General features: G+C 48.2%; 2 protein-coding genes across 2 annotated transcripts; one reads left to right on the forward strand and one right to left on the reverse strand.

Moving 5' to 3' along the window:
* Positions 1 to 3,356: 3,356 nt before the first annotated feature.
* Gp1ba (glycoprotein Ib platelet subunit alpha) lies at positions 3,357 to 6,161 on the forward strand. The gene is made up of 2 exons (XM_028785956.1): positions 3,357 to 3,411; positions 3,620 to 6,161. The coding sequence occupies exon 2, from the start codon at positions 3,626 to 3,628 to the stop codon at positions 5,705 to 5,707; it is 2,082 nt and encodes a 693-aa protein (XP_028641789.1). The 5' UTR covers positions 3,357 to 3,411; positions 3,620 to 3,625; the 3' UTR covers positions 5,708 to 6,161.
* Positions 6,162 to 7,845: 1,684 nt separating this feature from the next.
* Positions 7,846 to 10,605, reverse strand: Slc25a11 (solute carrier family 25 member 11). The gene is made up of 8 exons (XM_028785938.1): positions 10,453 to 10,605; positions 9,755 to 9,907; positions 9,466 to 9,672; positions 9,206 to 9,296; positions 9,025 to 9,115; positions 8,839 to 8,938; positions 8,708 to 8,759; positions 7,846 to 8,575 (listed from the first exon to the last, which is right to left on the reverse strand). Exons 1-8 carry the CDS (start codon positions 10,545 to 10,547, stop codon positions 8,420 to 8,422), a joined length of 945 nt encoding a protein of 314 aa, XP_028641771.1. The 5' UTR covers positions 10,548 to 10,605; the 3' UTR covers positions 7,846 to 8,419.
* Between the last annotated feature and the right edge of the window lie 88 nt (positions 10,606 to 10,693).

The raw sequence follows: 10,693 nt of genomic DNA on the forward strand, positions 1-10,693 counted from the left end.
ACTTCAGCAGGGAAATCTATTGTTATTTCATGACCAAAACAAGGATCCCAGTACAGGAAACTGACCCTTAAGTAAAGTACAGGATCACGAGCAGGGCGGTAGTGGCGCACGACTTTAATCCCAGCACTTGGGAGGCAGAGGCAAGTGGATTTCTGAGTTCTCGAGAGACCAGCCTGGTCTACAGAGTGAGTTCCAGGACAGCCAGAACTACACAGAGAAACTCTGTCTCGAAAAACCAAAAAAAAAAAAAAGTACAGGATCACTTAGGTACAACGAACATGAACCTCTTTCATGTTTGGAAATTTCTTTAACTTAGTATCTCTGAAAAAAAACAACATGCTCCCTATTTTAGGAGTTGAAAATAATGAAAATTTTCCCTTCCTAGGCTTTCTTGGCAGTTGGGTCACAGGCATATGACCAACCAGACTCACATCCAGGTTTGCCTTCATTCATAATCACAAAGAGGGACAGTATGGGAATCTCTGCAGCACTGGAGGTTGTGGAACGGTATCTGGCTCAGTGGCTGGGCCGAGGCAATCTTCAGTGACCTGGTCTTGCACCATGGTCAGTTATGCTCGACAGACTGGTTCTACAACATGATTCTGGGCACTGTTCCTGGCCACGTAATTCCATGTCTGGCTTTTCTGCCCAGAAAATCTTTGGGGTAGCCAATGTTGTTTTGTTTTCATTTGGGGATTGAGATAGAATCTTATTATGTAGTTCTGGCTGGCCTCAAACTCATGTAGCCCAAACCAACCTCGTTTTAGCAATCCTCCTGCTTCAACCTCCTCACAATTGCTGGGATTACAAGTATGCATCACCACATGCAGTGTTTTAGAGATAGGGTATTGCTATTTTGCCCAGGCTGGAGTTGAACTCCCATCTCAGCCTACAAATTAACCAAGGCTACAGACATGTAGCTCACTGCTTGGCTCTAGTCAATACTACTTATTTTTACAAAAGTTCTGGGATTAAAGATGTGCAGCATTGTCTCTGGCCTAATGTTTTCCTTTCCTATGACTTATATCTGAAAACAGATCCCAATACAGTAGAAAAAACATCTTCATGGCTGGGCAGTGGTGGTTCACACCTTTAATCCCAGCACTTGGGAGGCAGAGGCAGGTGGATTTCTGAGTTTGAGGCAGCCTGGTCTACAGAGTGAGTTCCAGGACAGCCAGAACTACACAGAGAAACCTTGTCTCGAAAAACCAAAAAAAAAAAAGAAAGAAAGAAAGAAAGAAAGAAAGAAAGAAAGAAAGAAAGAAAGAAAGAAAGGAAGAAAGAAAAACATCTTCAGAGGTTCACCATGATAGCTTCCACCAATGCAACCTATTGTCTTATCTCCTGATACTTAGTTGTTTCTTGTAGCAAATTATGCAAGTGGCAAGTTTGCAAACAGATACATCTGGCTTGTGTCTACCCAATGTCTAGTCATCAGCAGTAAGCAGAGTGGCATGCTCATGTACATGATACCCCTTCTGGGTAGGCAGGATCTTTAATCATTAGATGGGCCAGCGGCCCCACAGACAAGATGGCTGATTTTCTGTAACAGACAACTAATCCAGGCTTGCAAAATCAAAATAGAGTTTCCAGAGGAATAAATTTTGAGCTGGAACTTGCCAGATATGTAAGAGTTAGGAAGAAGACATAGATTGAAAGTTCAGTATGAGAGAGAACGATCAGGAGAGGGGAAAGCACTAAACAATGGGGCTGGGCAGGTAGGTGGGCATGTTTCAGATCTTTAGGGCCCTGAAGGCCCTGTTTAGGTACTTCAGATTGCCTCCTGAGAGCTCTCAGGAGGCACTGATAAGTTTTAGTAGTTGACAGATTAGCAAATTTGCAGTTCTCCCATGGGAAATAGGAAGTCAGAAAATTTAGAAACCAACCAGAAGGCTACTGCAGCAAAGAAGACAGTGTCTTGGACTGGAGAGTAGAAGATGGAAGGAAGGACATGAAAGAGGAAGATATCAGAGTCAAAATCAGGAGGACTTGATAGCAGGGTGAGTGTTAAGATGGAAAGAGTACCAGGGAGTGTTTGAAAGGATTAGGTAACTGAGTAGTTGTGGACAACAGAGGAGAAGCAGCTATTTTTTATGTGGCCTTTTTGTTTGGTTTGAGATAAGGTCCCAGTATACAGTGCAGGATGGCTCTGAACTCATGATCTTCCTGCCTCTACTTTCCATGCATTGGTATTATAGATAGTCCTGTACGCCCATGGCCAACAGATGAAGCTATTTGCATAATGAACTTGACTTTTTAATATACTCAAAATTTGGATGATAGTTTGTTGTTGTTTTGTTTCTTTAATGAGAAGGGTCTTCTTTTGTAGACCAAGCTGGCTTCAAACTCATCACCTTCCTGTTAGAAGCTCTCAGTGATGTGCACTGTTTCTATACTTGAAGAATATGTAAGACGAGAACTCCAAGTGACAATCTAGTGTTAAGTATTCAAGTCTCAGAAAATAGGATCTAGACTAGAGATAAAGGCTTAAGTCTAGAGCAGAAGTGATTAAATGCACACCAAAGTATATCCCAGACACTTATAGGGTTATGTTTCAAAAACCTATGAGCCGGGCAGTGGTGGTGCATGCCTTTAATCCCAGCACTTGGGAGGCAGAGGCAGGTGGATTTCTGAGTTCGAGGCCAGCCTGGTCTACAGAGTGAGTTCTAGGACAGCTAGGGCTACACAGAGAAACTCTGTCTCGAAAAACCAAAACCAAAAAAAAAAAAAACAACAACAAAAAAAAACAAACCTATGAATACTCTAGAAGCAGGTTTACTGCTCCAGAAAGCTGGAGGAAGAGGGAGCCACAGAGGAGACTGAGAAGGACCAACCACAGAGGCAAGAGAAAAAAAACAAGAAAATGAGCATCACTTGTCACATCTCCAAGAGGGAATAGCTCTGAGTATGGAGGCTGCAAAAACAGTTTAGAGAGTACCAGTCAAGTGCCCAGGGGATGCAGAATAGAGGGTGCCAGCAGTCCCTAGATTGGGGAGGGGTTCAGCTTAGGGTAGGAAAGGTGGCAGTGGAGTGTAAGAAAGCAGAGAAGGAGAATTGGGCATCACTAAGAACTGCTATGGAGAAGAGAGGTAGCATGCAAAGGGGCTTTTGAATGCTGGTGGTTGGTGGCTGCAGAGTCTCTAGATCTCTCCAGTGTGGAAGGAAAGTGAGAGTGTAAAACCAAAAGGAGGGCCTCTGGGAAAAGCTGTCTGTGGAGAGAGGTGATAAGAGCCTGTGCCCACAAGGGAGACTGTTCGCTGGGTCACAGGAGCTGATTATCAGGTTGTCATTTCCACCCCATCTCTATCTCCTTCCTGCTCTTGGCCTGGCTCTCCTTGGAGCTAGTAGAGAGAAGGAAGGAGTCATTCCCTGGAAGAAGTTCTGTGCTCTCAGAGGTCATTCTGCCTGAGTGTAAGCTGGGGCTGGGACCAAAAGTGGAGGAGGATCTAAGGAGGGAATAAGAACCAAGGACTGGAGGTAGGGGTGGAAGAGGAGAGAAAAGTCTGGGAGGTGTGGAAGCTGTTTCTAGATGGGATCCTGAGAACTACAGCAGTGAAGGGCTGGACTCTGGGAAAATGATGTAATGGGTGGTATCCCTTCAAATTCCCTGTGCCTACAGGTTCATATGGCTCTCCTCATCTTGCTGTTCCTGCTGCCAAGTCCCTTACATTCCCAGTCCACCTGTAGTATCTCCAAAGAGATCAGTCTGCTGGAAGTAAACTGTGAGAACAAGAAGCTGACAGCATTGCCTGCAGACCTGCCAGCAGATACAGGCACCCTCTACCTGGGCAAGAACCAACTGGGTACCTTCTCCACAGCATCCCTGGAGCATTTCACTCACCTCATTCATCTGTACCTGGATAAATGTGAGCTGACCAGTCTGCAGACTAATGGAAAACTGTTAAAGCTGAAAACTCTGGACTTATCTCACAATAACCTGAAAAGCCTGCCCTCCCTAGGACAGGCACTGCCTGCACTCACTAGTCTAACCATCTCCTTCAACAAGCTGGGCTCACTGTCTCCTGGTATCCTAGAAGGCCTAAGCCAGCTCCAGTTTCTCTACTTGCAGAACAATGATCTTAAGAGTCTGCCTCCTGGGCTCTTGATGTCCACAACCAAGCTGAAGAAACTCAATCTGTCCAACAACAAATTGCGTGAGCTGCCCCCGGGGCTCCTAGATGGGCTAGAGGATCTTGACACCCTCTACCTTCATGGGAACTGGCTACGCACAATACCAAAGGGCTTCTTTGGGACCATCCTCCTGTCTTTTGTTTTTCTCCACAGCAACACCTGGTATTGTGACTGTGACATCCTCTACTTCCGTAGCTGGCTCCAGGAAAATATCAACAATGTCTACTTATGGAAGGAGGGTGTGGATCTCCAGGGCATGACTCCTAATGTGGCCAGTGTACGATGTGCCAATTTGAACAATGCACCTGTCTACTCCTACCCAGGGAAGGGCTGCCCTACCACTGGTGGTGACACAGACTATGATGACTATGATGATGTCCATGATGTTCCTGCCACAAGGACTGAGGTCAAGTTCTCTACTAACACTAAAGCTCATACTACCCACTGGGGCCTACTCTCTGAAGCGTCTTCTACTTATCAAGACAGCCAAATGACTTCTTTGCCTTCAACCCATGAACCCAGTAAGAAACAATCTACATTCACCCACACACAGATTCCAGGTTTCACCACACTCTCAAACACCATGGAATCCAACACAACCTTCTATAGTCTAAAATTCAACACTGTACCCACTACCACCCCAACCACCCTACAGCCCACCTCTACTCAGTCTATCCCAGAGCCTAACATCCAACCAATGCTTACCATCTCCACCCTGACCACCCCAGAGCCCAGCACCACCCCAGTTCCCACCATGTCCATCCTAACTACCCTCAAGTCCAGCAGCACCCCAATGCTTACCACCTCTACCTTGACTACCCCAGAGCACAGCACCACTCCAGTGCCCACTACTGCCACCCTGACCACCCCAGAGCCCAGCACCACCCCAACTACTCTAGTGTCCACTATTTCCCCAGTGCCCACTACTGCCACCCTGACCACCCCAGAGCCCAGCACCACCCTAACTACTCTAGTGTCCACTATTTCCCCAGTGTTCACTACCACCTTGGCCACTCCAGAGTCTACCCCAATTGAGATTATTTTAGAACAATTTTTTACTACAGAGCTCACTTTACCCCCTACCTTAGAATCCACAATAATCCCAGAGTGGAACAGCATCCTAAATTTCCAACAGGTGGCTCAAGCAAGTTCTGATATTTCCGAAAGCAATGTTTTTCTCAATTCTGACTTTTGTTGCCTCCTCCCCCTGGGCTTCTATGTTCTGGGTCTCCTCTGGCTCCTATTTGCCTCTGTGGTCCTCATCTTGTTGCTGACCTGGATCTGGCATGTGACACCACACAGTCTGGACGTGGACCAATCTGTTGCATTGGCCACAAGCACACAGACAACAAGCCTGGAGATGCAGAGGGCAAGGCAAGTAACTATGCCCCGGGCCTGGCTACTCTTCCTTCAAGGATCACTTCCTACTTTTCGGTCTAGCCTTTTCCTGTGGGTAAGGCCTAATGGGCGTGTGGGGCCTCTGGTAGCAGGACGGCGACCCTCAGTTCTGAGTCAGGGTCGTGGTCAAGACCTATTGGGCACAGTGGGCATTAGGTACTCAGGTCATAGTCTGTGACAGTGAGTGCTTTGGAGATCCTAAGACTCCACTGGACTCTACTAGGATCTAGCTGGAATGGGAGATTGAGACCATTATAGGACATCCTATTTACTTTTCCTTAATCTGAAGCCCCCTCTTTACATCTAGGCATCCAAATCCAGACCTCACAAATCAAGAGAGGTAATAGTGAGGTGATGTAACTGGGTGGTCATAGGACCAACCTCCTTACGTTGCTTAGAACATTGCCAGGCTACATAGTCACTGCTACCACTTAGTGGGAAAAAAAAGCTAGAACAAGCAAATAGAAATGGGGCATGGCTCCCATTCACACTTGGAAGAAAACTTGGAAAGCCATTCATCAGGACGGGAGCATTATCCCTAAGTATCATGAGTATTTTTTTCCCCTGTCTAATACTTTCTGGTTGTCTACCAGTGCTATCATTTGTATAATAAAAGTATTTTTAAAAAAAAATGTCGCTTTTGGGGGGGAATGGGAATGGCTGAAGCACCTGTTACAAGAATCCCCTAAGTCCCAACTGCCACCATCCTGATCCCAAATACCTAACAAACCTCTAGCTGAGGGTGGACAGATAGGACACCTCCACTTTAGTGACTGTCTCCCACAGGGTCTGGCTATGCACCAGGCTACCTCAAGGATCAACTCTAGAATAGAGAATGTTCTAGAGCTGGGAGGCAGATCTAAAGCCTGCCTGACTGTATCAGAGGTGGGCACTTTCTTCACACGCATAGCCTTTAGAACACAACTCTCCTTGTCGGCCAGGTCAGTGGGACTGGGAAAGGGTGTGGCAGTCTGTTGGGTTTGACTGTAGTCCTTTAAGTCTCCTGCTTTCAAAGCTGGGTGTAATAGCATCTTTCTCCCAAAATTTCACAGATTCTCCCAGCAAGGCCTTCTTCCATACCTCATTTTAGTTCAATTCGGGGTTTGGGGGCCAGATAAGGGAAGGAAGGTTGCACTTTTCTGGGTCTACAGAATGCCCTTCTCCAGATGGTTCTAGATCTTCCTGTGAACCCCACTGAATCTCTTTCCTGCCATGAACTCTTTCAAGTAGAAAACAAACCTTGGAGGTTAGCCATCAAAGATTTTTCTTCATGGACTTCACCTACCAGTCCACCTTCATCTTTCATGGTACCGTGTACCTGAACCACTACAAATGTCTCACGGGTCATCTGTGCCAGCAGGTCTTCTGAGCCCATCCTCACTTTAGCTAAGAGTTCTGCCTCCTTCTCAGCCTTTCTCACTACCATGAACAAGTCTCTCTCCTAAGTTGGGTAGGGTGCAGTCCACTGCTATAGCCATTTCCAAATGTTCCCACCGTCTTCTTGCTGCACTTTAAACTCCTTAAGTAAAGGCACAGGCTTCAAATGTCTTCGGGTGGCTACCTTGGGTGGCCTAGGACATGGTGTGCATGGAAGAATTAAAGAAAACAGCAGCAGAGGCACCAGGATGCTGCACTACCATCTTTTTGTGTTAAGGTTCTCCCAAGGGGACAGTTCGCACCTACTGCCTGCCTGTTCTCTGACCTGGCATACAGCCCTCGGGCTGCCTAGCGCTTCTCCTGGTTTGACCTTTCCATAGCCCTTTATACTCCAAAAGTCTGGATGGTCCTTGAGAGCCTGGGAATCACACTTCTTTTTTAAAAAAAATGGATGAAAAAAAATCACTTTCCCTAGCCAACCCAGTTTCTGATTTTTTTTTTTTTTTTGCCTCAATCCTTGGGTTTGACTCCAGTATGTCCTCTCAAGAGCTCTGGACCTCTCACTTAACCACTGGGGTTCTAGCCCACAGAAGTCCAGAGTTTTTTTGGTTTTTGATTGTTTTGTTTTTTCAAGACAGGGTTTCTCTGTGTCCTTGGCTGTCCTGGAATTCACTTGTAGACTAGGATGGTCTTGAACTCAAATCTGCCTCCTGGGGATAAAAGGTGTGAACCACTATGCCCTGCTTCAAGTTAGACTTGTTATTCCTTCCCTCTTTATGCTGAAAAGGCAGATCCCAGAGGCTTTTCCTGAGAACTGTGATATAATTTGTGAGTCAGCTGCATTTTGGGGCAAATGGCTTGCAAGCACACACAAGGCCCAGCTTTCTTCTTTTTTTTCTTTTTCTGTCAGCTGTTGAGCTACAATTTATTTACATGGCATTTTCATAAAACCGGTAGGTGATTTTCTTTAATAATTTTGTTAAAAACTCCAGTATGTTTTCCAGAGATATCAGCTTCTTTGAGCAGCTAGCTCCCTCTACGATCCTCAAGACTATCCAGATTTGGGGTTGGTATTATCAATCCAATTTATTAAGTCCTCAGGGAGGAGGAAGGCCACATCCTTCCACCATAGACTCTTTGGCCATCTTGACAGCTTCTGCTTTCTCCTGTCTCCTCAGCTCTGCCTTGGATTCCCCAGAGAGAGGGATCTGCTGTCTTGTATGCCCTGAAACTAACACCCAAAAGGAGACTAGAAATCCTCAGGGTGTTTCTTATGTCTCCTTAGGAATAGCCTGGGACAGAATGATCCTAAGCATCAGGCCAGGCATGGCAAGCTGGAGCAAGGGGTAGAACAGATTAAAGTTCTTTACCGCAAAGGAGGGAACCACACTGTAGAGGGAAAATAAATAGAATAGCCCAGGGTAGCAGAATCCAGGCCCCCCAGGGCATAACGACTGTAATAGCTGTGGGTGACTTGGAAGCCCTGGCTCACTAGTCCCAGGACCTTGCCAGATCAGCCACTGAGGAAGAGACGCTTGTAGGCCTTGTTCATCTGTTCCAAGAAGATGAAGGTGAGGACAGTGTGGGGGCCCAGTCGGGCATAGTATGGTGTGAAGCCCTTCCACAGGCTGAAGAAACCCTCATAGCGGACGACTTTCAGCAGCACATCCTAGACAGACAGGTGAAGTGCTGGAGCTGGGACCTGGCCTCAAGCACTCTGTCCCCTGTCCCCAGCCCCCTTCACATCTCTCCCAGGGCACCCAACACAGTTTGACCCAGCTCCCCTTCCCTGCCTCCTCACCAGCCCATTCTTGTATTCTGGCTTCCCATCGATCATTCGCATATTTTGGATCCTGAAAGAGAGGAAGTGTAATCATGAAAGATAGAAAGGGGGTCCTCCTGAAGCTCTCCAGTCTCAGGCTACAGACTCACCTAGTTTTGACGATGTCCACAGGCATGGAGGCAGCAGTGGTGACGAGGCCACTGATCATGCTGGCGCAGAAGTGACACAGAATATTGTCAGAGAAGTAGCCTGGGAGGTGAAGCAGAAGGTGGTAGTCAACTCTCAGGTAGCTCAGGCCAGGCTGGGCACCAAGTGCTCAGCTCTGGATCTCTCACCTGAGTCCAGCAAGAACTGCTTGGATTGGGAGTAAGAGGCAAGCTGGGCAGCATTGACAACGACAGCTCGAGCCATGGTAGGGATGCAGCCCTGAAGGTGGGAGAACGGAGACAACGGAGACAGTCAAAAATACCAGAGATGTAACCCAGCATGCCCCACGACTCCAACCCTTTCGCTCACCCGCCACAGCGTGGGTACTCCTTCTTCCCTGGCAATTCTAATTAGGGCATTAAACACGTTTTTGTAGCCACGGCGCTGGTCAGCTGGAAGCCTGGGGAAAGGCAGGGAAAGGCCAAGATCAGGACAGCCCAGGGTCCATAGGAACAAAGAAAAGGTAGCCTGAACAGGTAAGTGCCCTGATGTAGAGCTAGACTAACAACAACAAAAGCATCCAAGATTCCAGGAATGGGGCTGAAGTTAAGCTCAGACTGGGAACTCACCGACCATCAGCAGTCATCCTGATGAGAGCCACCTCAGCTGGCGTCCCCACAAACGCACCAGTTGCACCTGCAGTCATCCCAATCAGGGCTTTCAGGAGAAAGCCAGGAGGTGTACCATCAGCCCCAGTCAGGCGCTCAAACAACACAGTGTAAATGCCAAGACGAGTAGTGGTGTAGGTGGCCTGGCGCAGTAGGCCAGCTGACAGCCTGAGAACAAATGTCAGTATGTCGGGCCAAGGTCTGGACCTGCCAACCAACACCCTCCCTCCCCAACTGGAAACCACAGTACCCAGTGTATATGCCCTTCAGTCCTTCTGCCTTCAGGATGCTGGTAAGGGCATGGAAACTGGTTTTGTACTCTCGAGTCTTGGCTCCTTCACCACTCAACTGCATCCGGTTCTTCACCAGGTCCAGGGGCTGCACAAAAACTGTAGCACCCATCCTGAAGTAAAGCAGGAAAGGAATCAGAGGTCAGCTGTTCCAGCTCTACTACAACCTGGCAGCAAGAAGTTACAAAGGTCAGGGTCTGACATGCAACTAAGGATTCAGGAAGCTGGTGGGCATGTGTCTGTGTGCATCAAGGGCAATGTGGGCAGAAGAAAGTCCAGTTGCCCAGTAAAAAGCATGCAAATCACAATGCTTTAGGCAGTTCTTTAGGGTTCAAGCAGAATTAGGACTACAGGCAATCTAAGGAAGGGTGGAGAGGGCGTCCACAACCTAGGACTCCATGCAGTCCTATAACAAAGCCTTTAATGACCTAGACCCACCACCCAAACAGGCACAGTGAAGCAATGGTGGTGGAAACACGGGGCAATGACCCTTGAATACAGCCCAGTTGGGCCCCTGCAATGGGTGAACAGATCCTGGCAACCCATCAGGGACCCTGCACCGGCTCAATTTACTGCAACATACCCCAAGTTTCACTGGGCCTGGATGCTTGCTCCCGTCCCTTCCTCCTTTTTCCCCATCCCTGGGGCCTGAGCTTACCCAGCCAGGCCCCCAAACAGGAACTTGACCGACTTAGGGGAGGTACGGGGTTTCCCGTCCATCCGGCCAGCCCCGGGACTCGCCGTCGCCGCCATCGCCCCTTGATGGCCCTGGGCTTTGGGTCCCGTGCACGCACAGCCCCGCTCGCGCCCAAGGTGACACCAGCGCGCAACAGGGCGAAGGCGCGCGCGCGCGCACGCCCCTCCGACAGGCAAATCTGGCTCCAGCTGGAAGCTGGGGC

This window comes from Grammomys surdaster, unplaced genomic scaffold (assembly GCF_004785775.1).
Source record: "Grammomys surdaster isolate TR1022 unplaced genomic scaffold, NIH_TR_1.0 125368, whole genome shotgun sequence".
NCBI classification, from domain to species: domain Eukaryota; kingdom Metazoa; phylum Chordata; class Mammalia; order Rodentia; family Muridae; genus Grammomys; species Grammomys surdaster.

What these genes read in the sequence shown, in the direction of transcription:
- Slc25a11 (XM_028785938.1), bottom strand. Translation starts at nt 10,547, where the DNA reads ATGGCGGCGACGGCGAGTCCCGGGGCTGGCCGGATGGACGGGAAACCC. An exon ending in GTGGACATCGTCAAAACTAG is followed by an intron (nt 8,760 to 8,838) that starts GTGAGTCTGTAG and finishes CCTCTCTTTCAG; the next exon opens with GATCCAAAATATGCGAATGA. An exon ending in CAGAATACAAGAATGGGCTG is followed by an intron (nt 8,576 to 8,707) that starts GTGAGGAGGCAG and finishes CTGTCTGTCTAG; the next exon opens with GATGTGCTGCTGAAAGTCGT.
- Gp1ba (XM_028785956.1), top strand. Translation starts at nt 3,626, where the DNA reads ATGGCTCTCCTCATCTTGCTGTTCCTGCTGCCAAGTCCCTTACATTCC.